Below are 27,532 nucleotides of genomic sequence, written 5' to 3'. Positions count from 1 at the left end.
ATAACACACCTTACCAAATACTTATCGATATATGGATCCCCATCTCCTCCTAAAAGGAAGTAAAAGCGAGGAGCCAGTGTCGCCAACCACCCGACTAAGCACCCTCCCAAGGCATTACCAAGTGATCAATTGCGCGGTAGGGTTCAAGAAACCCATCGATGTAGCCACCCTTAAAGATGAATTATCCAAGTCGATCATATGCAAAATCCCGCGGTTCACAAGCCTTTTAGTGATGGATCCAAACAATAATGGAGCCGAACGCTGGGAAAAAACCCATGTTAACCTAGATGAACATATCTTCATCCACCATGATAACTATGGTGACAACGATGATGATGCCATCAACTCGTATTTGGCTGACATGGCCATCTCACCACCCATGAGCTTGGATAAACCATTATGGGAGCTACACATCATGCATGAACATAAGTGCATGATACTAAAAGTTCATCATGCATTAGCTGATGGTATGTCATTGATGTCATTGCTATGGACCATTGGAAGAAATCGTCGACGTGATCATCACCATGAAGAGGTCATGACGAAAAAGAAAGGCAATGTTTTTATGAAGAAATGGAGTTTTAGAAAAATGGGGTTATGGAAAAGTTTGAATTTTATGTGGTATAGCCTAATTTATGTGTTACAATATTTAGGAAGGAGTTTATGGATTAAAGATAAAGGGACTGTCATTAGTGGAATTCAAGGGGTGGAACATATGCCAAGGAAGGTCACAACAGTAAGGTTTCAAATTAATGATATGAAGTCCATCAAAAACGCCATCCCAAATGTGGTAAGAATTTGTATATATATTCTTTTTTTTTGAAACGAAATTTGTATATATATTCTAGTATATCCTCTGTTTTATTTTTATTTTTATTTTTATTTTTTTTTTTTTTGGAAAATTTTCTTCAGCTTTTTAAATTAACTCAGCTCTTTATAATTGATTCGATAAATGTCAAAGACCGTACCGTAGGCTTGAGGGTTGACACATAATCTCATAAAAGTTACAGGGTGAAAAGTTGAGGACTAGGAGAATTTTATAATATACAACGAGTAACAAACTATATTGTATTGGAAGAAGAATGATAAATAAAAATACAATCTAATAAAGAATAAGGTAAAAAGAACAAAGTATAACATGCAAATGTTTCAATGTGTATTTAATAATCTAATACTATTTGTTGATTTACATATATAGATATGATAAACATTAAACATTGTGATGTATGGAATGCAGGGAATAGTTACTAACATTTGTACTATTATTAACTATTACATGCAGACCGTAAATGATGTTCTTTATGGAATAATATGGTGTGGACTTACAAGATATCTCAACATTCGGCATCCTACTCAAGGTAAATCAATTCCTCTCAGGTGATATCAAACTAATAGTACTACTAGTATATATTCAATCTGATTTTACCCTTATTAAGGAGTTGTATACTATCTCCGTTCCAAGTAAATTTAAAATTAGTTAAATTTTTATATGAATTGGCTATATATTAGAGGTGATTAATGGGCGGGCCGAAGACAAAAAAAAAAAAAAATTGCCCATTTCTCGGGTCGGGCCAAGCTTCGGGATGAAAAACGTGTGCCCAAACCCGCCCAAACTAGTCGGGCCATGCAGGCTTTTCGGGCCGGGCCAAACTAAAAATGCATAAATTCCATTTCCCAAACCCGGCCAAATTTTTTTTAAATCGGGCCGGGTCGGAAAAAACTGCCCAAAATCGGGCTGGATCATTATGATCAGCTCTACTAAATATGACAAGTAAAATAGAACGGAGATAATATTTTTAGCATATAATGTGTGTATCACTCTTAGCCCAAATGATTGCTATATTTTTATTTTGTCTTTTAAAGATAAGATTAATATGTACTTCACTACTCCATATTGCTTTAAAAAAAATAATAATAAATATGCACTCCATATTTAAAATATTTCTGAGATCGAAAAGCATAATTGTGAGCGATTTTCTTTCTTGTTAGCTTTGCAAGAAGGCACTCAAATTACTGGCATTAGCCCTGTTGACTTGAGAGAACAGCCAGGAATTCAGGTTTTCATTATTCTTGCTTTTACATTTACTAGTTGCTCACAAATACATAAATCTTTAGCTTTGTACATAATATATATTACTTTCATTTGAATTAATTATATCAAGTTGTTAGATTGGTCATGCAACTCCCCATAACAAGTTCTACTTACCTAATAATAGGTTTGCATTAGTATTTAATTTCATGGCTAATAATAATAATAATAATAATAATAATAATAATAATAATAATAATAATAATAATAATAATAATAATAACAATAATAATAATAATAACAATAACAATAACAATAACAATAACAATAACAATAACAATAATAATGTTGTTGTAAACTTGTAATCAGGATGTGTCTGCTATGCTATCGGAGAATTCAAGCACACCTTGGGGCAACAAGTTTACATTAAATCTATTGCCAATCACTTACTCTAAACGTGATTTAGATGCCCTAGCTTGCACAGCTCGAGCTAAGGTGATAATGGATCAGAAAAAGCATTCGATGGAAGCTCGTATATGGGACAAATTAGGAAAGCTTACATATTCACTACTTGGTTATAAGGTAATTAATTACTAGGAATAATAAGTACATGCATTTTTTTTTTTTAATAAAACAACACTTTGAATATTAATACTATTGCCAATGTTCATTAACAATTCAACATTAGTTAATACTCTATATTTCCCTCTTTTTTTTTTTTTTCGTGTTGTCCTATTTTGCTTACACGTTATGATCTAATGCATGGGGCTTGAATAATGTACATGCACCCGATTGTACAATAAATGATTACACCCGATTGTACAATAAATGATTACACCCGATTGTCCTATTTTTGCTTACACGTTGTGATCTAATGCAATACATTCTTTTTTCTTGTATTGCATGCAGGTTGTAAGTGACTTTTATAGCAAAGTCTTTTGTAATACAAGCTTCGTTATATCGAACATGGCTGGCCCTCAAGAGGAGATTTCAATTGCTAGCAACCTTGTAACTTTTATAAGAATCACATCTTCTAGTCAACCTCATGTAAGCCGTGATGTCAACTAATCTCTCTTGTCTTTGAAAGTCATCTCGTTTTTAACTTTTTTGTGAGACAATCACTGTCCAGAAAGGATTAATATATGGAGACAAAAGGAGTATGTAATGCATTTCCTAAAAAGTATTTACACGTTTTTCACATATATGACATTCTTTGGTTTAGGCAATCACAATGCATATGGTAAGCTACGCAGGGAAGGCAGATTTGCAAATTCAAGTAGCAAAAAAAGTGATACCTGACCCTGAATTTCTAGCCACCTGCTTTGAAGATGCGTTGCTTGAAATGAAGGAAGCTGCTGCTAATAAGATGCATGGGTTGTAGATTATGAACGCATTAGATATTGGATCATGTGTTACGACTACATTGAATATCTTGAATAGACTACGAACTCTCATAAAAGGAGAATGCAAAACTCATCAATAATTCTTATGTTAAACAAGTGTATACTCCTTGCTCATTGAATATCAAATTTGTATTGTATAACACATATATCCTTAATCGATTTAACTTCACTGAATGAAAAATCTTACCTTCTTGAAAAAGAATCAAATTTCAATAGGCACGTAATTAAATGCAGAGAAGCTATTGCATGCGGGCACCCGCACGCAAATTTTCGTGCGGTTGGCTTGACGGATATGTTTTCTATGTTGGCTGATATATTTCATTTGTTGGCTGATATAACTTTTGTGTTGGCTAATATATTCTTTTTGTCTGCTGATATTTTTTTTTCTTTTTTTGGGTGAATTAGAAATCATTTGGCTTATATGTTTCTTTAGTTGACTGATCGATATTTTATTTTGTTGGCTGATATGTATATTTCAATTATTGTTGGCTTATATGTTTCATTTTGTTGGCTTACCTGTTGTTTTTATTTGCTAATTCATCATTTTGTTGGTTGATATGCTCCATTTGTTGGTTGATATGCTTCATCAGTTGGCTGATAAGTATCTTTTGTTGGTTGATAATTTTCTCTTGTTGGCTAATGTATTCCTCTTGTTGGATGATATGATATATATCTTTTGTTGGCTAATACATTTTTATTAATGTCTTATATGTCTCTAATGTCAACTATATCAGACATTAATTGGCTTATATGTTCGATGTAATGGATGATGCCTGATATTCAAACTTAATTTATTTCCTCCTCTCTTTTTTCCCCCTCTTCCTCTTCCCCTATGTACAAACTATTTTTATGGCTGATATGTTTGTTTTAGCAGCTTCTCAGATAAAGCCACAAATTATCACGCCCACTCCCACCGCACTCACCAACCATCGACCCACCGTCCACCGAACACCACTTCTCCAATTGCACCCACCAACCATCGACCCACCGAACCCACCACCACCACCTCTTTTATCACACCTCTTTATCTCTCTTCCTCCATTCTCGGCTTCTCGCCCAATCACAACTCCACCAGCGACAAACCATGGCCACCACCAATTCCCCTGCCTCACTCCCCTGCTGCTGCCCTGCTACGTACGAGCACTCTGCACAGCCACACTGCAGGTCCTACCGGAGCCCAGCCAGTTGTCATCCACCATTGTCGTCTTCATCGTCATCGTTGTCTTTATCGTCATCGTTGTCTCCTCCCGCACGAACTGTTGGGTGCGAGTGCCCGCACCCAATAGTTTATGTTAAATGTATGTAAGTGATATTTCAATCATTAGGTTAAAATTTTGGTTGACTTGATCGTTTAAAATGGTATATATCAAAAGCTTATTAAAGTGACAAAGAAATGAAGCCACATAATGGTATCAAAATATGGAGTTTTATAGAAATGACAAGCATTATACGAGTACAAAATATTTTATAAAAGGTCGGGCATTGCACCGTGGTTTTCATCTAGTTATCATTTATCAATAAGTAAAATATGACAATTTAATATTGATAAATTATTCATTGAAACGATTTTCAACAAGGCAACAAGAACCACAAGACTATGACCCCGTTCTCTTCACCTTAATTTTGCCGAACTGAAATTATTTTTACTGAACAAAAATTATTTTTGCTGAACTGAAATTATTTTTACTAAACTGAAATTATTTTTGCTGTAGTAAAATTATTTTTTACTGATTTTCAATTATAATTCTTCTTTACGAAAACTGGACTTATTTTTACTTAACTAAAATTATTTTTACTGAACTGAAATTAATTTTACTAAATTGAAATTATTTTTACTAAACTAAAATTATTTTTACTTAATATTATTTTTTATTAGGTGAAGAGAACAAGGCCTATATACTTGTATTTTTTTCATTTGTATAAATTAAACATTAGTCATAAATGGATTAACGTTAAAAAATAAAATAAAAAATAAAAAATAAAAAATAAATAAAAAAAAAAACCTTACTTGAGTCTAGTATTCTCAATTTCTCATCCACTTGCTTTCCCTCTCGAATCTCGACCTCTCTCTCACCAGTCATCCCCCACCGCTGCCATTTCCACCGGCGGCGCCACCAATAACTCCGCCACTTCACTACAAACTTATACACACGCTATTTTCTTATTCAAGAATTGAAAAAAAAAATAATAAAGGAAAAATGAGAGCAGGGGTAGTAGGCATTGTTCATGGAGGTCCCACTTTTACTTCTAGCGCCACCGCTTCACGGTTGCGCTCTTTCCCCCCTCGTCCTCTTCATGTTCGTTGCTTTTCTTCTTCCGGTATCTTCACTTTCTTTAATCTTTAATTTAGTTCCCAAATTATATATGATCTTTGATACAAAATTATGTTATTTGAATTTGTTTTGTTTACCTAGAATTAGCATAATCTGGTTTTGTTAATCCACAATTGGGTTTTTCTGGGTTCTTTTTTTAATGAATTGGGTATCTTCTTCTTTTTTCATTTTTTGTAATGGGTTGTATTATAGGTTTTACATTAGATTGATTATTATTAGGAAACTTAGAATAATGCTATAATTTGCAATTTTGATGTGGGTTTTTGGTGTTAGATGTGAGAATGTAGAGTTTGTTATTGTATTCAGCACTTATTTGATAGCAATGGTGTTATAAGAATTTTGTAATTAGGCTGAAAGGATGATTCTCAATTTTAATTGTAAGTTGTAACTCTATTTTGAAAAATGTTGGTGTTAGGAGGGTTACTTTTATCAACAACTACCCACTTAAGACTTGATTTAATCCCCTTACGTTGCAAATTCGATGTATTGATTGGTTTGGAGTAGTGGATTATAAGAAATGGCTTTGTAATAAGATATACGAAGTATATAGTAGACAATATAAAGGAAGAGAATAATTTAGGCTTGAGTGGAAGTAATATATGATTTAGAATTAAGTTACCTAATTAGTTCTGTTATGGGATCTGAGGTGATGGGAATCTGGTTATGGGAGAAATGTTGAATGGATTTTTGTCAACAAGTTTTCTCTTGTTGGTGTGCTTGTGGTGGATTGAAATTTATGTAGTATGTATTTCTAAGGCCAATTATAGTTGTGTTTTCATAAAAAAACAAGATGAGGGTCAAGCTTGATCTTGATTTACTCGAGTTTGCATTGGCTCATACGTGATTCAGTTGTGACGATTTTGTGTTGGATTATCTATTAGTTTGGGCTGCTTGCTTAGAGGTTCAGCTTGGAAATAAAAAATAAAAAATTTCCAATCTTCTTCTTGTGTGATTATGATGCCTGTGTGCAGCATAGTGGTAGTTATTACTCCGTATGATTTAATGATTTACAGTCATGACTGCGTGAGACAAACTATTAATGTTGGTATAATGTACAGCTGATAGCTTGCTTATGAACTTATATTTTTCTTGAAAAGTAGAGGTTCGTTGGTACTTGGTAGATAAAGTGTTTATGGATGACATGGCCTGCATAATACTTGATTGAGTTCTGTCTCTTACCATTTTACTTCTATAAATTTTTATACATCTCTGTTATATGTGCAGGCCATAAATCATTTATAAAGGATGTTGCTTGCACTCAACCCCCTGAGCATCTTCATGAGCTGCTAAATGTGCTACAAACAAAGGGTATAGTTCATACATACTCAAGTACTCAACCATCATCTTTGAGGGATCAAATTTCTATGGTATGACGTGTGGTAAATTAGGAAAGTATTGTTTTTAACATCATAAACTCACCAGTCATAACACTATATCTAGTTAAAAAAAAAGATTTGATCCATGCATCAAATATGAATGTATTGTGGTTTTGATTTCACTAGTATTATATTTATTCTATAAAATGAATAATCAAGAAGTATGTGTATCCATGGCTGTCTGTGGACTGTGGATAGTTTGTAGTAACTGTTCCTCACCAACATATGAAATCCTGATATTTTCAATATACTTCAGTTAGGGGAAACAAGAACCTTACATTTATTTTATGTTGTCATTTGCATAAATATAAGGCTGCATATGCCCAGATAAGGTAGGAGCCATGCAGGGTGGGCACAGTTGTTGTTTTCATATCTGCAAAAAAAAAAATTTCTTTGGCATCAGACATCAAAAGTTTTTAGCCTTACCTTGTTTTATTAATAATAGACCTGAAATGTTACTTTATTATGCTTCAAGCAGGTGAAACTATTGTTTCCCCAGGAGCTAGGCAGGGATTGATTCCACTTGTTATTCCTCTATCAGAAAATTCTTCAGGTTATAAGAGTTATAACTGTTCACAATTATGTCTCCTCTATCATTTAATTCTCTATGTGCTCAATGAACTATTATCTTCAACAGGTGCTGTAACTGCCTTGCTGCGATGGCCAACAGCTCCACCAGGGTAGGAAATTTGAAAACTTATGTACCCAATTCCTTGAACTTCTTTTACAAGTTCTCATAAACCCATTACCAACTGTTTAGATTTCCAAATCCTACACTGCAGGATGGAGATGCCAGTTGTGGAAGTACACAAACATGGGGTTTGGCTTTTGGCAAAGAATGTAATAAATTATTCTGAAAGCATATGTTCATGTGCGTATATAGACAAGTTTTAGTATCAATGTTGAAGGATTATGTACTCTGTCTAGTATATGCTTCATAGTCTTCCACCGTCAATGTGTTTTTTTGCAGTACCCATTCTAATGAGGCCCCATGTTTCAAAGCATGATGAATGTTTACTTTGCAATCCAGGTAAATCAATATATTCACAGAATACTTGTTGAGGAAGATGCATTGAACAGGGAAGATGGTGATGATGTGCTTTTTGCGGCTTCTCTTGAGGCTGGAAAAAAGCTTTATAAGAAGGGTGATATTGCTGAGTCACAGACTCCTAATCTTGATGTCTATCTTCTTAAAAAGGTTAAAGGAGAAATTTGAAATTTACTTAATAACCTGACTGCTTGAACTTGTTAAATCTTAAATGACACCATTCTTTACTCAGGTCGGGTTGTTTCCAGATGTTTTAGAGAGAAAAGTGATGCGACATTTCGATGATGGCGATCATGTGAGCTTACTTGGATTCTATCCATATTTTTCTGCTGAATATTGCGATTGCTCTGTTTTTGTAATACTCTTCTATGTGGCCTGAAGGTTTCAGCATTGGTGACTGGAGAATTTTATACGAAGAAAGACCTTTTCCCAGGGTTTGCACGGCCTTATGTTTTCAATTCAAAGATCTTGTTGAAGTATGCAGACTTGTACTTTAGTTGTCGATAGGGTTCTAGATAGTTTGCTTATGATTTGGAAGTTGTATAACCTTAAATTGTTAATTATCAGGGTTGGGCGTGTTTCAGAAGCTAAAGATGCTGCAAGGGTGGCACTGAAATCACCATGGTGGACTTTAGGTTGTCCATACCTGGTATGCATCCTTTCTTCCCCATCATTTCCTGTATTTCCAGTTCCTTCCCAAAGTTTCCTTGCAGGTTTGGTTAGCCTGGTGACCTTCCCCCTTCTTAAAAAGAATTAAAATCTTTTAGAATTTTTTGTCATATTTCGATTGAAAAATTACTACAACTGAACAAGAATCTTCTGCATCGGAAAATATAGAGAAAGTTAAGGATGAGGATAATGAAATCACTTTCTAAACCATTTTCTTCTTGTTTTGACAAGAGACTTTCTTTTTTTTTTTTTTTTTGGGCTTCTGATGTCTATTGATGTTGATCAGGAAGTTGCTGATATGGCACATTGGGAAGATGAACAAATTGAATACATCAAGGAGAAGGTGACAGAAGAGGGTAGGCAGGAGGATTTGAAGAAAGGAAAAGAACCAATCCAGGTACGAATGCATGATTAAATAATTATAATTGCTTTTGCAAAATTCAATTTTTGTTTGGGGAAGATGAACTTGAAGTTTGATAGGAATTCTAGGCAAGACATTTTAAGCAAGCTATTTTTCGAACTTCATGTTAGGTGGCATTGGATGAAGCCGCTTTTTTGTTGGACTTGGCTTCCATTGAAGGATCTTGGGATGAATGTCTTGAGCGAGTTGCTGAATGCTACAAGGAAGCTGGACTAGATGAAATTGCTAGATTTGTTATGTACAGAGACTGATTTTAAAACGAGGTGATGTGCTCCATTTTATTCTGTCCAGAAATTTGCTCCATTTTCCAATTTTGATCGCCCTTGAAGTTGATTCAACCAACCTGTCAATTGTAACTTTTTTCCTTGTATATATTACTAAGGAATTCACATTTTGGAACAATTGGAAGAGATAGTCTTGTATAGAATCATGACAGAAAAATACAATATATTTTTTTTTAATCATATCAAGTATTATTACAACCTTTTAATTTTAAGAATTCATGCTGATTGATTATGTACGTGCAAACCCAAACTTTAGTGCCTTATATCACTAGCTTGCAACAAAAGGCTCCTTACTCAATGTTTTTGAAAAAATTTAAGAGTAGGGAGAAGGATTCAAGCTCATATACTATATTAAAATACTAAATCACAAGCAAGACATCCCTTTGTTTCTTTAAGGTACTTGCGTTGCGCTGCAATGGAGCAGCTTTTGTTTTGCTGGAGCCTTTCCTCCTCCTAAAGAACAGCTTTCTGATAAAACCAAACCCACCACCCGGCTTCTTACTTGGCACAAGAGCTAATGTGCTCACTTCTTCAAGAGATTGGACCTTTAGCCCAGGAGGAGGTGGCAAAGCTTTGAACTCCGTATGGTTGACACTCTTCTTCTCTGAGCTGTCTTCATAACTTTCTTCTCCTTCAGTTTTTAGATTCTTGAGACCATCTGTTTGATCACCAGTATCCTCCAACATACGATCGCGGAGGGTAGAGCGTTGTATGGCTAGGCTCTTGTTATCAATCGATGAGGAATTATGAATCTTTAATGTAGTAGTATCAGGAGAGGGAAGCTCGTCAAATTGTGTTGTATCTGGTGATGGCAATGCCTTGAGTTGCTTGGCCAAATTTTGAATTGCTTCCTGCAATTCAAACACATATCAGCCAAAAGTGACAACTAACAAGGCCGGAAGGGTCTTATTAGACATTTTAAACTTTAGTATATATGCACATGTCGAGAAAGAGCCAATAAGATAAAGGGGAGCTTGAGTTATGAGATGGAGTGCATATGCGTTATCCCAACCAATACTCGTATTCTGAAGCTTTAGCATATGAAGTACGGAGTACTTACTGTTTTCAGTATCTTCTCTACTTGATTTGTGTCATTCTCTGGAAACTCCTTTTTGGAAAGCCTGAACCTGTAGTCACATGACCTATAGTCTGATCAATTATACATACATACATACATACATACATACATACATACATACATACATACATACATACATACATGTTGTGTGAGCGTCTGTGTGTGAATCCAAAGGGAGGAGGGTGTGTGTGTGTGTGTGTGGGGGGGGGGGGGGGGAGAGAGCTGTTTCCTCTTACGTTTCTAACTGAAGCTGAAGCTCGAGGCATGTTGTTTCCAATTCTTCGCAGCAATTATTCTTATCCTCCAACTCTACCTCTAAGGATGATAATTTGTGCAGGATCTCGTTTTGTTTGGCTTTTGCAACAGTAAGCTGTGTATCAAGATCTTCATTAATGAGCCTCTCATTTTCTACTTGTTCCTCAGTAAGGCCTTTTGATTCCTTGAGAGATTCTAGCTCTCTTTCTAGGCTTTCAATGGCTTGCTTTGATTCTTGAAGTTGGTTTCCTAGAGATACCTTTTCTTCAGTCACACTTTGTAGCTTCTCCTTCACTTGTCTGTTCTCTTCTTGCATTGCTGATTGAATTGCTATCATCTGAGCAAGTGTATCATGACGGTTAAGAGAGCCAACAACCATACGGTTGTCACTTTTTGATCTGCCAATACTGAAACGTTTTCTTATCTTTTCACTTGCGAATGAACCATCTGTTACATTCTGACCTTTGGTGTCTTCCACTGAGATACTGTTGCTTAAAAAGCTTGCAAGAGTTGAACTCTCTGTGGGAGTAGAATCGTTGGATTCCCATGTCAAAAGACCACGAATATCTGAGCTGTGATTGTCATTTTTATGCAGATTATCGTAACCCAAAGCAATCATAATGTCTTGCAAAAGCTCACCCATATTTCTTTGTGAAACTAGATGTTCTTCCCAGATCACCTTTAAGATCTTATCCAGCCAAGAATCACCCTGTCTAAGCAACCCTTTCTCCTTGTTGCTCAGACTATCTACAGAAACTGGAACAATTTCTTTACTGGTTGATTGTAACTCCTTCCCCGAACCTTGTGTATCCGTGCTTACTATAGCATATTTCTCCATTTCTGGCTCATTCTTGGTTTTCTCTTGTCTAAACTGTTCGAGTTCTGCTAGTAAAGCATTAGCCCATGATTCAGAATCACAGACTTCATCATAATTGCTGAGGCCAAGATCAGATATAGCCAACTGCATCGAGTTTTCAGCTTCTGAAAGCTCGTTGAGCTGTGCTTTAAGTTCTGCTACTTTAGATGCCATCTGACCATATTTGACTCTCCAAGACCGAAGTTCACCGTTACTTAAAGCCAGCATCTCTTTCAACATCTTGTTTTCCTCCTCCATGTTGAATGCCCTGTCAATGAGAAAAGTTGCTCCCCTGCCAGATTTTTCAGGAGAATCCCCTATCCTCGGATTTGACCTCTTTGTATTCAATGGAGCGATTAGACCTTGAAGCCTTTTTCTAACTAGATTGCGTAGCTCCTGGCACTCGGCCTCTAACTTCTTTACTTGCTTTGCATTCTCCAACTCTGATCTACGGCTGTTTTTCCATTCCTCGTTCTGCAATTCCAGCTCCTTCTCCATCATGTGGAACTCATACTTCAGAAGCGTATTCTCTTTCTCAGCTGAATCTAACCTGTCCATTAGCATGCCGAATTCGGCTTCCAGACTCTCTTTTCCCTTATCAAGATCTTGGACCAACTTCTCTTTGTAGAGAAGTGCCTTCATCAAATTGGCATTTTCAGCAGACAAGTTTACCAACCTTTTGTTAGCTTCGGCTAATTTACCATCCAACTTCCTCTTTTCCTTCTCAAAATCCACTAACACCTTCTGTCCATCTCGGAGAGACTCTATCTCCTGCATGCAGTCCTTCAATGCAGCATTGAGATTAGCCAGTTTTTGCTCGGCTGGTTCTCCTTGCTGCAGCGCTTTGTCTAGCTCTTGCTTGAAGTATGCTGCCTCTGCTGCTGCCATCTTTTGACCTGTGATACGATATTAATAACAATTAGACTTCTATATCCAGACATACACCAGAAAGCAGTAAAACCTCGCTATGTACCTGCTAGTGCTTGTTCTGCTATTCGTGAGTGCATTCTGATTAGTTCATCCTTAGCATTACAGTCACATATGACTGAGGCTGATTTATCACTGATGTTACTCGGGCATTTCGCAGGTCCAGCTCTCTCTTCACCCTGCAGTCAATATACCAACAGAAATCAGAACTAATACATTTACTTTCACAGTCGTTTATACTAAAGGATATGCTTAAAATGTACCTAATATCAGCTGCATATACATAATGACTTTGTTCAGTCACACTATAATTAACAATCACATAAATCTAGAATGTCATGAAATATATCTATACACTATACATTCTGTTGAGCTCAGAATCTAATGACAGTACCCAAAATATAAACAGGGGAAATTGCTTTACCTCTTCTACATTTCCTTCTAGAGACAAACTAGCTCTTCCATCATCAACCACCGTCTTTTCCAATGATTTTCTCCGCCACCGCCACGACTTGTTCTCCATAGCTTCTCCCCCCCTTCTAACAACAGTCAAAGAAGAGCTACTGCACTAGTACATTGTCAAAACAACCTGAAAAACAAGTAAATATCATAATCCATCACTTTTCTTCACAACATTATACCAGCTTCTATAAAAGCACCATTTCATTACATAACCTTTCATAATGATGAAGGAAAACTAATGATGATGAATTGAAACACACGGAAGTAAAATTCATACCCCAACTTAACTAATCATGATTTGGGTTTTTGATTAATAATAATAACAAACTTATTAAACCACACATGTCATACTATATGATTCAACAAAGACATTATAAAACTATAATATATACACATAATATAGGATAAACTAACCAAATTTGGTTCATGATTATAGCAGGAAAATGGGAAATGTCACCGACAAGCAAGAAATGAGAGAAGAAGTAATAATGTTGTGGGGAGAAAGGGGCCAATGAAGAAGGTGAGTGGAGAAAAGCACGCATGGGTCCGTTGAAAAAGCAGAGAAATAACCGGTGATTAAGGAAACAGACAGTAGAATGACTGTGTTTTTTACTTTTTTGACTACATTATTACATTGGATTCTACTGTATGTGTGCTACTGCTGTACTATCTTTCTGCTACTGTCTGCTAAAGACTTGAACATGTTACAACTTTAGAAGGTACAAGGTATGGTGATTAATTCTCTTGGCAAAATTAGATCATCTACATATATATGAGACATGACCGTTAGATGTATAGATTCAGTTGAGTTTCGAACATTCGTCTCGTTTTTGACTAGTAATGGTTTTATCGACTAAAGGAATTAGCACATATTACAACTGAAGGTGCGCTTATTGGTGTCTGGGCTTGTTCGATAAAAGTAGTTATTGTAATAGTTGTTAGCTGTTAAATTTGGGTGTATGCTTTTTAGGTAAATAAATAAGATGAATGCATGTGTTAGAAAATGACAATTATAAAGCATGTTTCTTTGATGGTGAGCTTGCTCATTATGGTTAGCCTTTTAAGGCAGTGTTCATAACTAAAAGTACAAACTAGCATGTTGGTGGTGTATGTCATAGACTTGTAGAGAGTAAAAATGCAAATACTACAATTTGGTTTTATTAGTATTCAAATTTGGACGAGTCATTAAGAATGAAATTTATTCCTTTAGTCATAAAATTCTTCCTGTTTGCTTTTACGCAATTTTAAATATATACTCGTACTTTATTCTCATCTGCCAACTCTACTAATGAACCAACATCGATTATGGCTACTACCCCATGGCCATTATGCATCTCACCAATTCATGATCATTGGAAAATACAAGTGTAACCAACATGAAATTTAAGGCCTTTATTCCAACTTAACACTACCACAAACCACCATTAAAGGCTAAGCTTCAAGATATGAACAACCCACCATATATCAAAATAAATGATCCAGCTAATCTATATTTAATGATTAAATCTGTTATTTAAAGCTATAACATGCAATCACTTTTTTTTATTCTAACTTGACATTAACTAATTTACTATAATTGGCATGTTACATCACTTACATAGTTACATGCATGTATGAAAACATAACTAAAAAAAACTAATTAGTTAGTACAATAATAATGAAAAGAACATACCTTGTTGTGTCTTATTTTAGGTGTTGATCTTCATTCTTCTTCCTCCTTTATTTGGTCCAATTTCTTCTTTTATTTTCTGTTCTTTGGGTTAAGTATTTTCCATCTTTTCAAAATCTGTTTTTATAGTTCAATCATGTAGTTTTTACTCTTTTTGTTTTGTGATTGTCATTCATTGTTAGTTAAATGAAGTATAAAAGGGATGATCTAGAATTTGGTTATTGTGTCTTTGTCTCTTGATTGGATTAACACTCCCCTGCCTAAGCAAAGCTGCCACATACTAAGCTCTAGTTGGTGGACTCTAAGTCCTCCATGTGGCCACTTATTGTAAATCAAAATGTTTTTCTTTTTATGAAGTTTGACATAATTTCATTTTAGGTACCTAAATATTTGGTAACTTTATTTTGGATATCCTAAATTATACTCGTGATTCGTATAAGTAGTTTCACGTTGAGTGTATCACCTTAACATCTTTACATTACTAATCACAATATTTAGTTCATACGCCAACCACTACTTAACTCTGTTAAAAATTAAAATGTCTTTTGAATAAAAAAAAAATAATAGACCTTGTTTCTTGACCTACAAAGATACAAATTAACAAAGATTGTAATCAATAAAATTCAATTTCAATAATTAAATTCAATTTTGATCCATACAGACTCCACAAGCATTTTCCTGATTAAAGATCATTACTAGTACATCTTTAATTCACACAAAGTACATGAGGATAATAAGACTCCAAGTTACTCCATCAACTCTTCATCCATCCACACACATTTATTTCCCAACCTTACCTTAGCACATATCCCAATTCAAATAGTATGGTACCTTATACCTACACTTTATGATTACTCGGAGTTATTTAAATTAATCTACTACCTCCGTTTCATATTTTTTGCAACTTTTGCCAAAAATGGATGCTACACATTATTTGCAACTAATCTTTTCTTTCCTTTTTAGGTTGTCATTTCTCTCTTTCTCTCTCCTCATCACATGCATTCTTAATTTTCTCTCTCTATCTTACACTCACAAACAAATTTTGCCTAAGAGTCCGTGCCCTCTTCAAAGTTGCAAAAAATGTGAAACGGAGGTAGTAGTATACTTGCCAACATATAATTTTACAACTATTAAATCATTTACGTACTCCATATATTGCATAATCACATACTTGTACGTATTTCAATATACACTTTAAAATAAAATAAAATAAAATATACTTATTAAAAACCACAAAGCTTGTACATACTTGTACGTATTTCAAAATATATTTTAAAATAAAATGACATAAAGCATACTTATTAAAACCACGAAGCTTTACTCGCTAGCATTAATATAATGCACACATACTCGCGAGCTCAAAAGCGTACACAACAGGGAAAATACAGCAGTGCCTACACCCAAATTAAACAACGCGTAGAAGTATTTATTTCTGTATACATAGTCATTTTCATCGCAAAATACGTGGTTGGTTCAGTTTACAATTGAGGGGCATAAACGACATTTCACAATAATAAGTCGGTGTTTTTTTTCTCCATCAGATAATCAGATATTCTTATCCACCCTAACCTCTTTATATTACCGCCTTTACCGGTCACCCAAACTACAAAACTCAGGGACAAAACCGGCAATTTCCCTCCCAAAATTTTCTCTCTCCTCTAATCATCACCACAATTTCCCCCTTTTCCCCAAAAAATCATCCGATTCATCTTTCGTCGGAACCCTAGATTTTCTCTCTCTTCAATGGAGATTTCTCCGGCGACGTCGGCTTCAGCTTCTTACGATTCTCAGATCCGAACTTCGAATTCCGAAGATGCGTCGTCTAATGAGTTGACGGATTCGAATGATGTTTCAATCGAAGAAGAAAGAGACGGTAATTTTACGGCGGCGCCGGAGAATTCTTCGGCGTCTTCATCGCCGCCGTCATCGGTTTCTGTGAATAAATCGTACGATGATGATGATGATGAAGAAGATGTTTGTCGGATTTGTCGAAATCCAGGTGATGCGGATAATCCGTTGAGGTATCCGTGTGCTTGTAGCGGAAGTATTAAATTTGTTCATCAGGATTGTCTTCTTCAGTGGCTTAATCATAGTAATGCTCGTCAGTGCGAGGTTTCAGCTCTTTCTCTTCTTTTTCAATTATTCTCTGATTTTTTATAGTTTCTAATTTCGTTGAATATAAATTGAGAATTTGTGGAGAAATTGATTGAATTCTGTGGTGTTTGTTGCTTCTTTGAGTTTAGAAATGTTGATTTTCTCTGGAAATTGGGGCAAGATTTAATCTTGTAATTATTGGCAGTGAGATGATTAGGATTTAGTAGGTTTTATCAATCTTTGGAGAGAGTGGTAGCATATGATCATGTGCAAGTAATTTGTATTTAGTAATTTCAGAATTAGGGTTTATCAAGAGAGGTGATCACATCTTTTTTATGTCTTTATTTTTCTTTCAATGGTATTGTCACACTATGACGATGGTCAAGGAGTTCTGGTGTCGTAAGTTGAATTTAATGGTGAAGTTGTGGTGATTGTCAATCATGCTGCTGCAATGAAGCTGACTAGTCTATGAGGGTCTTGTACCATTTTCATGATGGGGCATTTCCCTCTATTGTATACAGCCGTCTATCTTTATAGAGAGTACTTAGTCTGTTTAAGCAATTGCTTTAAATAACGACTACAAACATTATATATTATAAATCGTCTTGTTGAGGTGAGGTCTAGGGAGATCTAATTGTATGCAGCCTTAGCTCAAGTAGTCCAAAATTGCTCCGTATTAGAGAGGCCAATTTGCTTCAGTGTTCATGAATTTGGCTCTTGTGGTACTATGTTATAAAACTATCTTTTCGTAGTAATTAGCTTCTGAGAAAGTTAATTGTTATAATGCATGTAGTTTTCATTCTATGATATCTTATAGAACTTAAATATGCGATATATGTTTTTTTTTTCTCCATTTATCTGATGACAATGCCTCGAATGTCTGCAGGTGTGCAAGCATGCATTTGCATTTTCCCCTGTTTATGCTGAGAATGCTCCAACTAGACTTCCTTTCCGGGAGTTTGTTCTTGGGATAGGGAAGAAGACTTGTCATGTTCTGAAATTCTTTTTACGTCTTGGTTTTGTGCTATCTGTTTGGCTTCTGATTATCCCTTTCATAACTTTCTGGATTTGGCGATTGGCTTTTGTTCGTAGTTTTTCTGAAGCCAATCGTTTATTCCTCAGTCATATGTCATTTACCGTTATTCTTACCGATTGTCTGCATGGGTTTCTTCTCTCGGCAAGTATTGTGTTTATTTTTCTTGGGGCTACATCTTTGAGAGATTATTTTAGACATGTACGAGAAGCTCAAGGACAAGATGCTGATAGAGAGGATGAAGGGGATAGGAATGGGGCCAGAGCTGTGAGAAGGCCTCTTGGACAGGTCAACAGAAATTTGCTTGCTGATGGCAATGTGGATGATGTTGGTGAAGCTGCTCAAGTAATTGCTGGAGCTAATCAATTGATCAGACGGGCTGAAAATGTCGCTGCTCAATGGGAAAGGCAGGCTGCTCGGCTGGAAGTTCATGTTGATCAGATTTTTGATGGGCTGGATGATGCAGATGGTGCAGAAGATGTTCCCTTTGATGAGCTTGTGGGCATGCAGGGTCCTGTTTTCCATTTGGTTGAGAATGCTTTTACTGTGAGTATCTACTTATTTTTTGCATAATTTTTTTCACCCTAGCCCAAATTCCCATATGCACTCAGAACTGAAATGGAAATAAACCTCAGAACTGAAATGGAAATAAACAAATTTGGCATTATATAGTAGGGTTAGAGGTAGAATTGCTGACATTGATACTGCTTACCCATTTGAGCATGAAGTATTTGATTGAATATTTTTCTGTACGACTCTGGATAATAGACTCTTTGGGACATGTCAGTTAGGACATTTTATGGGAAAGTTCTGTGAGTCATGATTTGTTAAGAACTTCTGTTGAATTTCTTTCTGGTTTATGATATCTGTAGATGTCTTAGGATGGCTTGTATACTGTAAAACTTAAAATATCTCAGAATACATGTTTGTCTGTATGATGTGCTCATTCAAGTGGTTGTTTTATTGAGTTTCATACACTGTTCTAAATGTACTACCCAAAAATACCTGCTCAAGAATATTCATAATTTTTTTTACTGATTGTAATTGTAATTTTTTTTAAATAAAAGACGGTTGCTATCTTGCTGTTTTCTTTGGTGTTAGAACATGTTAGCATTACACCAGATAGAGATAGACTGATAGAGCATAATGTTTACTTTGTTAGCTAAAACATTAATTACAGTACTTATATCTCCATGTTATGTAACTTAACAATTATCTACTTTTTAAAATCTTTAACTCTTTAAGTTGTTTGGGAAATTTGCATCAAATTATTCTGTGTAAATATGAGCTATATTTCAATATTTGTTCTGGTTAACATGGATGGATACACATGCAGCTTATTTGAAGTTTAGTTCAGGGACTGATTTTGATGCAATGTAATATCTGACGTTCTGACTTCATGTTATTATGTAGTTTTAGTGCTTAAAAGTTGTTGCATGATAATTGATAACACAGGCTAGTTACTTCAATTGATTGTGTCTCATTAACTGTGTTTCTTATTTGCTACAACATAGTAGATGATTGTCATGCTTAGGTCCAGAGGTCCAGTAGAAATAACCTCTCGGGCCCTTCCCGAACAGACGAGGGTTCCTCTTTGGAGGCATTAAAAATTGTGTTCTCTTTGTTAATTCTGGCTTCTTTGTTTTGATTTGGCTGCAGGTTTTGGCAAGCAACATGATCTTTCTTGGAGTTGTTATATTTGCTCCTTTCTCTCTTGGACGTGTAATATTACATTATATATCATGGTTTTTCTCTTCTGCAACTTATCCACTTTCCACAGTCATGCCACTTACAGAATCAGCTCTTTCCTTGGCTAATATTACCTTGAAGAATGCCTTGACAACTGTCACTAATCTGTCTTCTGAAAAATCTGAAAGCCTGATTGATAATGTAGCTGAAATTTTGAGTGCAAATGCAAGTGAGCTGAATGTTTCTCCGAACAACATTAGCTCCCCTCTGACCTCAGATGTCCTGAAAGGGGTGACTGCTGGAACATCCAAGCTTTCTGATGTTACGACACTGGCTGTTGGATACATGTTTATTTTCTCCCTCATCTTTCTTTACTTTGGTTTGGTTGCATTGATTAAGTATACCAAAGGTGAGCCACTAACTATGGGAAGGTTCCAAGGTATTGCTTCAGCAGCAGAGAATATTCCATCCCTTTTACGGCAGTTCTTTGCGGGCATGAGACATTTAATGACTATGATCAAAGTTGCATTCCTTCTGGTTATTGAACTTGGGGTTTTCCCTTTGATGTGTGGCTGGTGGCTGGATATTTGCACAATCAGGATGTTTGGGAAATCAATGGGTCAAAGAGTTGAATTTTTTTCAGTCTCTCCATTGGCTAGTTCTTTGGTTCATTGGGTTGTTGGGATATTCTACATGCTGCAGATAAGCATCTTTGTCAGCCTTCTCCGAGGGGTATGCTACCCTTTCCTTGAGATGTGCTTACTGTTTCATAAAAATCACTTTTCTCGTATTATTGATTTCCTCCTTGTTTTTGATAGGTTTTGCGTAGTGGAGTCCTTTATTTCTCTCATTTATTGATTTCCTCCTTGTTTTAGATAGGTTTTGCGTAGTGGAGTCCTTTATTTCTCTCATTTATTGATTTCCTCCTTGTTTTTGATAGGTTTTGCGTAGTGGAGTCCTTTATTTCCTTCGAGATCCGGCTGATCCTAACTACAATCCATTTCGCGATCTTATTGATGATCCTGTCCACAAACATGCTCGTAGAGTTTTGCTCTCTGTAGCTGTATATGGCAGTTTGATTGTGATGCTGGTTTTCCTTCCTGTAAAACTTGCAATGCGGATGGCACCCTCCATATTTCCCCTTGATATTTCGTACGACCACTTTCTATACTTAATAAGCTGTTGATGATCATCATTATGTTTTTCTGTTCTGACCTTTGTATTCTCATTTGCTAATATGCTACTTACATTTGGGTATCTTTCAGAGTCGCAGATCCATTTACTGAGATACCTGCTGACATACTTCTGTTTCAAATCTGCATTCCCTTTGCCATTGAGCATTTCAAACTAAGAACAACAATTAAGTCTCTTCTTCGGTATTGGTTCACTGCTGTGGGCTGGACACTTGGCCTGACAGATTTTTTACTCCCAAAGTCTGATGAAGCTGGTAATCAAGATAATGGCAATGATGAAGCAGTTAGGCAGGACAGATTACGTGGTCTGCAGCTGGGTGGTGCACAGCAGGATCATCTAGCACTTCTTCCAGATGCTCAAAATAACGAGGGCCATGGATCTGAAACTTCAGATTTGGAGGAATATGATGGAGAAGAGCAATCTGATGCAGAGTAAGTTACTAATGACTGACCATTGTACTTTTAGCCACAAAGTGTCCTAGAATCATGTGCCAGTATGCTGTTAGAAATCACTATCTATGTTTTATATTCTTAGTTTTGTGACTTTTGTCTTTCACCCTTGTTTTTCATTTTCCCGTTTGAATTTTGTCTTGTTGCTTACATACATATTTGCTTGATTTCCATTCTCAAATTGATTCTTCTTTTGAATCTTTACAGGCGATACAGATTTGTATTTCGTATTGTTTTGCTCTTGGTGGTGGCTTGGATGACCTTACTCGTATTCAATTCTGCTTTAATTATTGTACCCGTATCTCTTGGAAGGGCTATCTTCAACTCCATCCCTCTTCTTCCTATAACGCATGGCATAAAGTGCAATGGTACTACTGTTTATTGTTGTGCTTTATAGTTTTTACTCTGATATTTTGAGGAAACGTTCTAAATACGTCCTTGTTTATTTTCTGCAGACCTGTATGCTTTCACCATTGGAAGCTATGTTATTTGGACTGCCATAGCTGGAGTCAGGTATACCATTGAGCAGGTCAAATCAAGGAGGGCTGCAGTTCTATTTGGCCAAATTTGGAAGTGGTGCGGAATTGCTCTCAAGAGTTTTGCACTTCTATCAATATGGGTAAGTTTTATATACTGTTTACCCAAATCTCTACACCATGCAGATTATGGAAGAAGAAGAATTGAGAAAGGGTTGGACACTATTGTAAACTTTTTTTTTTCATTTCTTTATCAACTTACCTTTTATCAGAATGATTACAAATACCAGTGGAATTAGGGGGTTGCTTTTATTGGGAGTTGCCGGGTGGGAGCTGGAAGGGGTGATTTTTCACCCCTTTCATCAGGATTATTTTTATTGGAACGATTAATTAGATGCATCGATTTGCTGTTGAAAAATCAACAAGTTACAGTCACAGCTTGTGTAATTCAATGATTGTCTGATTGCTTTCTAGCAACACCAGGATAAAGAATAGGCGGGGAGGTATCTGTTAGAAATCGTAGGATCCTTAAGATATCCCTTTGTCTGTCTCACAATTAATTTACAGCATTTTTTACTTTAGACCAATGCAGAGAAGCACATATTGTGAAGAACCTTAGTTTGAAAGTTTTTTTTATCGTATTTTAAAGTAAAAACTTGATATATCTAAAAAATTTCCTGTGAGAGATGTTAGTTGGCTGCTGGTCAGTATTAGTTTTATGTTGGTTCCTTAAAAATTGTAATATATGTATCCTACATTTAGTAAATCATTCTCCATGTATTGACCCTTTATTGTTGTGCTGTCCAGATTTTTGTTATTCCTGTCTTGATAGGACTGCTATTTGAGCTTTTGGTGATCGTACCAATGCGAGTACCAGTAGATGAAAGCCCAGTTTTCCTCCTTTACCAGGATTGGGCTTTGGGACTGATATTTTTGAAGATATGGACACGATTGGTGAGTATCTGATCATTGTGGATTGTAGTATGTGTTGCCTGTCTTATTTTGGTAATTTAACTGGATCTATTCAGAATGTATTATCTAAATTGCTTGTTGGGCATATAATTTATGCTTCCGTGCATTGATAGTCACTTGTTTTTCGGATGGTGCTGGATTGCTGATGTTTTGTCCTCAGTGTTTATCAACCGGAAACACGCTTATATATTACTGAAATACAGATTCTGGTAGAAATTCTGGAGTACTCTTTCTTCAAGTTGTATCTCTGCTACAGATGTGTTTTTTGCAACTCTGAATTGTATCATGGTGTCCCATAATTTGAAGTCCTAGTTAATGTTTGAAGTTGATTGCATGATTATAACGTGCAATTCTAATTTGTTTCAAATTTATATTCGACAGGTCATGTTGGACCACATGATGCCCATGGTAGATGAGAGTTGGAGAGCAAAATTTGAGAGAGTTAGAGAAGATGGATTCTCTAGGCTACAGGGTCTTTGGGTGCTGCGGGAGATAGTGCTACCTATAATACTAAAGCTACTAACTGCTCTCTGCGTACCCTATGTTTTAGCTCGAGGAGTATTTCCCGTTTTTGGTTACCCCTTGATTGTCAACTCGGCCGTTTACCGGTTTGCTTGGTTGGGGTGCCTGTGCTTAAGCGTGTTATTTTTCTGTGCCAAGAGGTTCCATGTCTGGTTCACTAACTTGCACAATTCCATTCGTGATGACCGCTACCTTATTGGTCGCAGACTCCATAATTTTGGGGAAGCCGCCATACGAAGGGCTGCTGAAGAAACAGAAGCTCTGAGTATGCAACGAAATGATGTAATTAGACAAGAAGATGTGGGTCTGAGATTAAGACGAGGCAACCAAGTTGATGCTTAGTTATAGATACGAATCTACGAGTCAATTTCCTGGCATGTAGTTCCATACCTGTTTTGGAAGAAGTTATGCGAGTTAAATGTAGATTGATTATTTAGTTTGTGCATATAACATGTTGTAATAGTAAGAGAAGGAAGAGGAAATGTAATATTTTTTTGTCCTTTATTCCTAATAATTTTTCGTAGCTATCAGCTGACAGCGTAGAATTAAGTTTTAGTTTTTACACACTACAGTCCTGTTTCTTGGAAAAGAGAGAAAATCCAGTTGGATTTTAACTAATGATTCATTCAAGTGTTCAAATATTAACGATGGCGATGAAATTCAATAACTCGTTAACATGAAGGGATCTTAATATTACAACTAATCTTCAGTCGTTATGATGAATCTACGTATTAATTAATCATCTCGTGTCATTATGTTTCCATATTACTGGCTTTATATAGGTATGTTTCCATAAGCTATTCTTTTCATTTTTTCATATATTTTTTTTTTGCATTTTTTATTTGGGGTTATTCTTCTAATTCATCTTGTGACTTGAGTTTCTAAGTGCAAAATGTTATTGCAAGAGGACTAAACTACGTGGTTGTAATTTGTAAACTTGCCAAGGTGAAGGTTAACAAAAGAAACATAACACTTAAGGGGGTGTTTGGTTCATATACTTACGACATAAGGTATGCGTTTAGAATGATTTAAACCCATACTATTTGTTTGTTTTATGATTCTAAAAGTTTCAAACACATACCTCAAACACCCAAACTGGATTTAGCTATAACTGTCAAAAACTGACCTGACCCGAGAACGACATGAACCGACAATGATCTGAACCCAAACTGTACCCTAACAATGGGGTGAAACTAGTGCCTAGCAACCCGACTTGAACCTGACCATACGTTAACCGACGACCGATTTGATCCAATACTATTTGACCTGAATCCAAACCTGCTCTCGACCTGAGAGTAAACGTCAACCGATTTAATCCGACCCAACAACAATCTGAACCCTAACTAGTAACCGACCCAATTAGAACTTGTACTTGAGTCATGGAAGGTTTAATAAAATTTATATGCCTTTTGTTCAACTTATATACTGGTACAAATCTGTAAACCCACAATCCGATTCAACTTGTATACCTTTTGGTCTCAAGGCTTTTCGCCACCAGACCCCAAAACCTCAAAATATCAAGCCTTTTGGCCTCAATTTTGTAATTTTTTTTACTTTTTTTGGACCGGAATTAAAAATTACCAAGATGTTTACCATGGTCCCTAATACCCTCCGCGAGTACAATTGGTTCGGTGGAACCATCCAATATGTCCTTAAACGGTCATTTTACCAGTACACAACTTGCAATGATTTTGTAAACTCAAGACTACCAAGGACGTTTAGGACAACATATAATGATCACATGCGGTTTCAAACGGAATAATATGACCCCGAGATGTATCCCTTGGTGTCTCAAGGTTTTTCGCCACCGGGCCACGAAACCTCAAAATTCCTCAAAAAGCATGGATTATATCCTTCAATTTCATAATTTTTTAACCTTTTTTCGCCCGGAAATAAAACTTTTGAGATGTTTACCATTGTCCCTAATCCTCCGGGAGTCAAATTGGGTCGATGAAACCATCCTATATGCCCTTAAATGGTCATTTTACCCGTTCACAACTTGTAGTGATTTCGTAAACTCAAGCCTCTTCCACGAACGTTTATCACAACATATAATGATCATATATGGTTTCAAACAACATTATATGTCTCCGAGATGTATACCTTAGGGTCTCAAGGCTTTTCGCCACAGACCCCTAAACCTCAAAATTTCCTTAAAAGCGTGGATTATAGCCATCAATTTTGTAATTTTTTGACATTTTTTCACCGGAAAATAAAAATTACCAAGATGTTTACCATGGTCCCTAACACCCTCCGGGAGTCCAACTGGGTTGGTGGAACCATCCAATATGCCCTAAAACAGACACTTTACCCGTTCACAACTTGTAATGATTACGTAAACTCAACCCTACCACTGACATTATTATAACAACATATAATGATCATTTATGGTTTCAAACGGCATTATATGACCCTGAGATGTATCCCTTAGGAGGAAGGATCTCAAGGCTTTTCGCCACATGCCCCTAAACCTCAAAACTTCCTAAAAAAACGTGGATTATAGCCTTCAATTTTGTTATTTTTTTTTTACCCTTTTTCGCCCGGAAATAAAAATTACCAAGATGTTTACAATTGTCCCTAATACCCACCGGGAGTCCAATTAGATCGGTGGAACCATCCAATATGCCCTTTACGATCATTTTGTAGTGATTTCGTAAACTCAAGCCTAACACGGACGTTTATGACAACATTTAATGATCATATATGGTTTCAAACGACATTATATGATCCCGAGATATATCCCCAAGGGACTAAACACTTTTCACCACCGGGCTTCGAAACCTCAAAATTTCCTAAAAAAACGTGAATTATTATAGACTTCAATTTTGTAATTTTTGGACCATTTCTCTTCCGGAAATAAAACTTGTTGAGATGTTTACCATAGTTCCTAATACCCTCCAGGAGTCCAATTGGATCGGTTGAACCGTCCAATATTCCCTTAAATGGTCATCTTACCCGTTCACAACTTCCAATGATTTCGTAAACTCAAGCCTACCACGGACATTTATGACAACATATAACGAACACATATGGTTTTAAACGGCATTATATGACCCCGAGATGTACACTTAGGGGTCTCAAGGCTTTTCGCCACCGGGGCCCGAAACCTAAAATTTTCATCAAAAATTGTGGATTATAGCCTTTTATTTTGTAATTTTTTGACCTTTTTTCGCCGGAAAATAAAAATTTCCAAGATGATTACCATGGTCCCTAATACCCTCCGGGAGTCCAATTGGGTCAGTGGAACCATCCAATATGTCCTGAAATGGTCATTTTACCCATTCGCAACTTGCACTGACTTAGTAAACTCAAGCCTACCATGGGCGTTTATGAAAACATATAACGATCATATATGGTTTCAAACAACATTAAATGACCCCGAGATTGATCCCTTAGAGCCTCAAGGCTTTTCGCCACCGGGCCCCAAAACCTCAAAATTTTATCAAAAAGCGTGGATTATAGTCTTTAATTTGGTAACTTTTTGACCTTTTTTTAGCCCGGAAATAAAAATTGCCGAGATCTTTATCATGGTCCCTAATACCCTCCGGGAGTCCAATTGCGTCGGTGGAATAATCCAATATGTCCTGAAAAGGTCATTTTACCTGTTCGCAAATTGCATCGATTTCGTAAACTCAAGCCTACCACGGACGTTTATGACAACATATAACGATCATATATGGTTTCAAACGGCATTATATGACCCCGAGATGTACCCATAGGGTCCTCAAGGCTTTTCGCCACCGGTCCTCGAAACCTAAAAATTTCATCTAAAATCTTGTATATATTATAGCCATCAATTTTGTAATTTTTTGACATTTTTTCGCCCGGAAATAAAAATTTCCGAGATCTTTATCATGGTCCCTAATACCCTCCGGGAGTCCAATTGCGTCGGTGGAACCATCCAATATGTCCTGAAATGGTTATTTTACCCGTTCGCAACTTGCACCGATTTCGTAAACTCAAGCCTACCACGGACGTTTATGACAGCATATAACGATCATATATGGTTTCAAACGACATTATATGACCCCGAGATGTATCCCTTAGGGCCTCAAGGCTTTTCGCCACCGGGCCTTGATTTCATCAAAAAGCGTGAATTATAGCCTTCAATTTAGCAATTTTTTGACCTTTTTTTGGCCCGGAAATAAAAATTGCCGAGATCTTTACCATGGTCCCTAATACACTCCGGGAGTCCAATTGCGTCGGTGGAACCATCCAATATGTCTTCAAATGGTCATTTTACCCATTCGCAATTTGCATCGATTTTATAAACTCAAGCCTACCACGGACATT

The 27,532-nt window shown here is 36.2% G+C and overlaps 4 protein-coding genes across 8 annotated transcripts; 3 read left to right on the top strand and 1 right to left on the bottom strand.

The window, feature by feature from the left end:
- Positions 1 to 31: 31 nt before the first annotated feature.
- Positions 32 to 3,410, top strand: LOC145620083 (wax ester synthase/diacylglycerol acyltransferase 10-like). Its single transcript, XM_081674730.1, has 6 exons — positions 32 to 790; positions 1,283 to 1,358; positions 1,990 to 2,057; positions 2,399 to 2,611; positions 2,939 to 3,076; positions 3,252 to 3,410. Exons 1-6 carry the CDS (start codon positions 32 to 34, stop codon positions 3,408 to 3,410), a joined length of 1,413 nt encoding a protein of 470 aa, XP_081530856.1.
- Positions 3,411 to 5,450: 2,040 nt separating this feature from the next.
- On the top strand, positions 5,451 to 13,938 carry LOC145619270 (protein IN CHLOROPLAST ATPASE BIOGENESIS, chloroplastic-like). Of its 4 annotated transcripts, none has more exons than XM_081673930.1 (12): positions 5,461 to 5,751; positions 6,990 to 7,073; positions 7,620 to 7,694; positions 7,779 to 7,821; positions 7,924 to 7,981; positions 8,172 to 8,339; positions 8,422 to 8,484; positions 8,571 to 8,665; positions 8,757 to 8,838; positions 9,145 to 9,255; positions 9,390 to 9,542; positions 13,581 to 13,938. In XM_081673930.1, the coding sequence occupies exons 1-11, from the start codon at positions 5,631 to 5,633 to the stop codon at positions 9,528 to 9,530; spliced, it is 1,041 nt and encodes a 346-aa protein (XP_081530056.1). In that variant the 5' UTR covers positions 5,461 to 5,630; the 3' UTR covers positions 9,531 to 9,542; positions 13,581 to 13,938. The 4 variants fall into 4 exon arrangements, 3 of the variants coding, with proteins under 3 accessions (XP_081530056.1, XP_081530057.1, XP_081530055.1); XM_081673931.1 differs by having other exon boundaries at positions 13,578 to 13,938; XR_014108112.1 differs by lacking the exon at positions 13,581 to 13,938 and having other exon boundaries at positions 5,451 to 5,751; positions 9,149 to 9,255; positions 9,390 to 9,528.
- LOC145619269 (filament-like plant protein 7) lies at positions 9,753 to 14,937 on the bottom strand. Of its 2 annotated transcripts, none has more exons than XM_081673928.1 (6): positions 14,814 to 14,937; positions 13,104 to 13,268; positions 12,726 to 12,858; positions 10,878 to 12,648; positions 10,624 to 10,690; positions 9,753 to 10,414 (listed from the first exon to the last, which is right to left on the bottom strand). In XM_081673928.1, the coding sequence occupies exons 2-6, from the start codon at positions 13,200 to 13,202 to the stop codon at positions 9,923 to 9,925; spliced, it is 2,562 nt and encodes an 853-aa protein (XP_081530054.1). In that variant the 5' UTR covers positions 13,203 to 13,268; positions 14,814 to 14,937; the 3' UTR covers positions 9,753 to 9,922. The 2 variants fall into 2 exon arrangements, with proteins under 2 accessions (XP_081530054.1, XP_081530053.1); XM_081673927.1 differs by lacking the exon at positions 14,814 to 14,937 and adding an exon at positions 13,556 to 13,628.
- Positions 14,938 to 16,435: 1,498 nt separating this feature from the next.
- On the top strand, positions 16,436 to 23,769 carry LOC145619460 (putative E3 ubiquitin ligase SUD1). Its single transcript, XM_081674149.1, has 9 exons — positions 16,436 to 16,922; positions 17,791 to 18,483; positions 19,597 to 20,358; positions 20,567 to 20,778; positions 20,892 to 21,251; positions 21,477 to 21,637; positions 21,725 to 21,888; positions 22,553 to 22,699; positions 23,099 to 23,769. The coding sequence occupies exons 1-9, from the start codon at positions 16,554 to 16,556 to the stop codon at positions 23,579 to 23,581; spliced, it is 3,351 nt and encodes a 1,116-aa protein (XP_081530275.1). The 5' UTR covers positions 16,436 to 16,553; the 3' UTR covers positions 23,582 to 23,769.
- The last annotated feature ends 3,763 nt before the right edge of the window (positions 23,770 to 27,532 follow it).

This window comes from Chenopodium album, chromosome 27, assembly GCF_948465745.1.
Source record: "Chenopodium album chromosome 27, dcCheAlbu1.1, whole genome shotgun sequence".
In the NCBI taxonomy this organism is placed as follows: Eukaryota; Viridiplantae; Streptophyta; class Magnoliopsida; order Caryophyllales; family Amaranthaceae; genus Chenopodium; species Chenopodium album.
This window is presented reverse-complemented; position numbering and strand designations above follow the sequence as displayed.

Coding starts and splice junctions, on each gene's coding strand:
- LOC145619270 (XM_081673930.1), top strand. CDS start 5,631: ATGAGAGCAGGGGTAGTAGGCATTGTTCATGGAGGTCCCACTTTTACT. Junction 8,340..8,421: donor ATGTCTATCTTCTTAAAAAG/GTTAAAGGAGAA, acceptor TTCTTTACTCAG/GTCGGGTTGTTTCCAGATGT. Junction 8,666..8,756: donor AATTCAAAGATCTTGTTGAA/GTATGCAGACTT, acceptor GTTAATTATCAG/GGTTGGGCGTGTTTCAGAAG.
- LOC145620083 (XM_081674730.1), top strand. CDS start 32: ATGGATCCCCATCTCCTCCTAAAAGGAAGTAAAAGCGAGGAGCCAGTG. Junction 791..1,282: donor AAAACGCCATCCCAAATGTG/GTAAGAATTTGT, acceptor TATTACATGCAG/ACCGTAAATGATGTTCTTTA. Junction 3,077..3,251: donor CATCTTCTAGTCAACCTCAT/GTAAGCCGTGAT, acceptor TCTTTGGTTTAG/GCAATCACAATGCATATGGT.
- LOC145619269 (XM_081673928.1), bottom strand. CDS start 13,202: ATGGAGAACAAGTCGTGGCGGTGGCGGAGAAAATCATTGGAAAAGACG. Junction 12,649..12,725: donor AGCAGAACAAGCACTAGCAG/GTACATAGCGAG, acceptor ATCGTATCACAG/GTCAAAAGATGGCAGCAGCA. Junction 10,691..10,877: donor CTTCAGCTTCAGTTAGAAAC/GTAAGAGGAAAC, acceptor ATGTGACTACAG/GTTCAGGCTTTCCAAAAAGG.
- LOC145619460 (XM_081674149.1), top strand. CDS start 16,554: ATGGAGATTTCTCCGGCGACGTCGGCTTCAGCTTCTTACGATTCTCAG. Junction 20,359..20,566: donor TTGTCAGCCTTCTCCGAGGG/GTATGCTACCCT, acceptor TGTTTTTGATAG/GTTTTGCGTAGTGGAGTCCT. Junction 21,252..21,476: donor GAAGAGCAATCTGATGCAGA/GTAAGTTACTAA, acceptor GAATCTTTACAG/GCGATACAGATTTGTATTTC.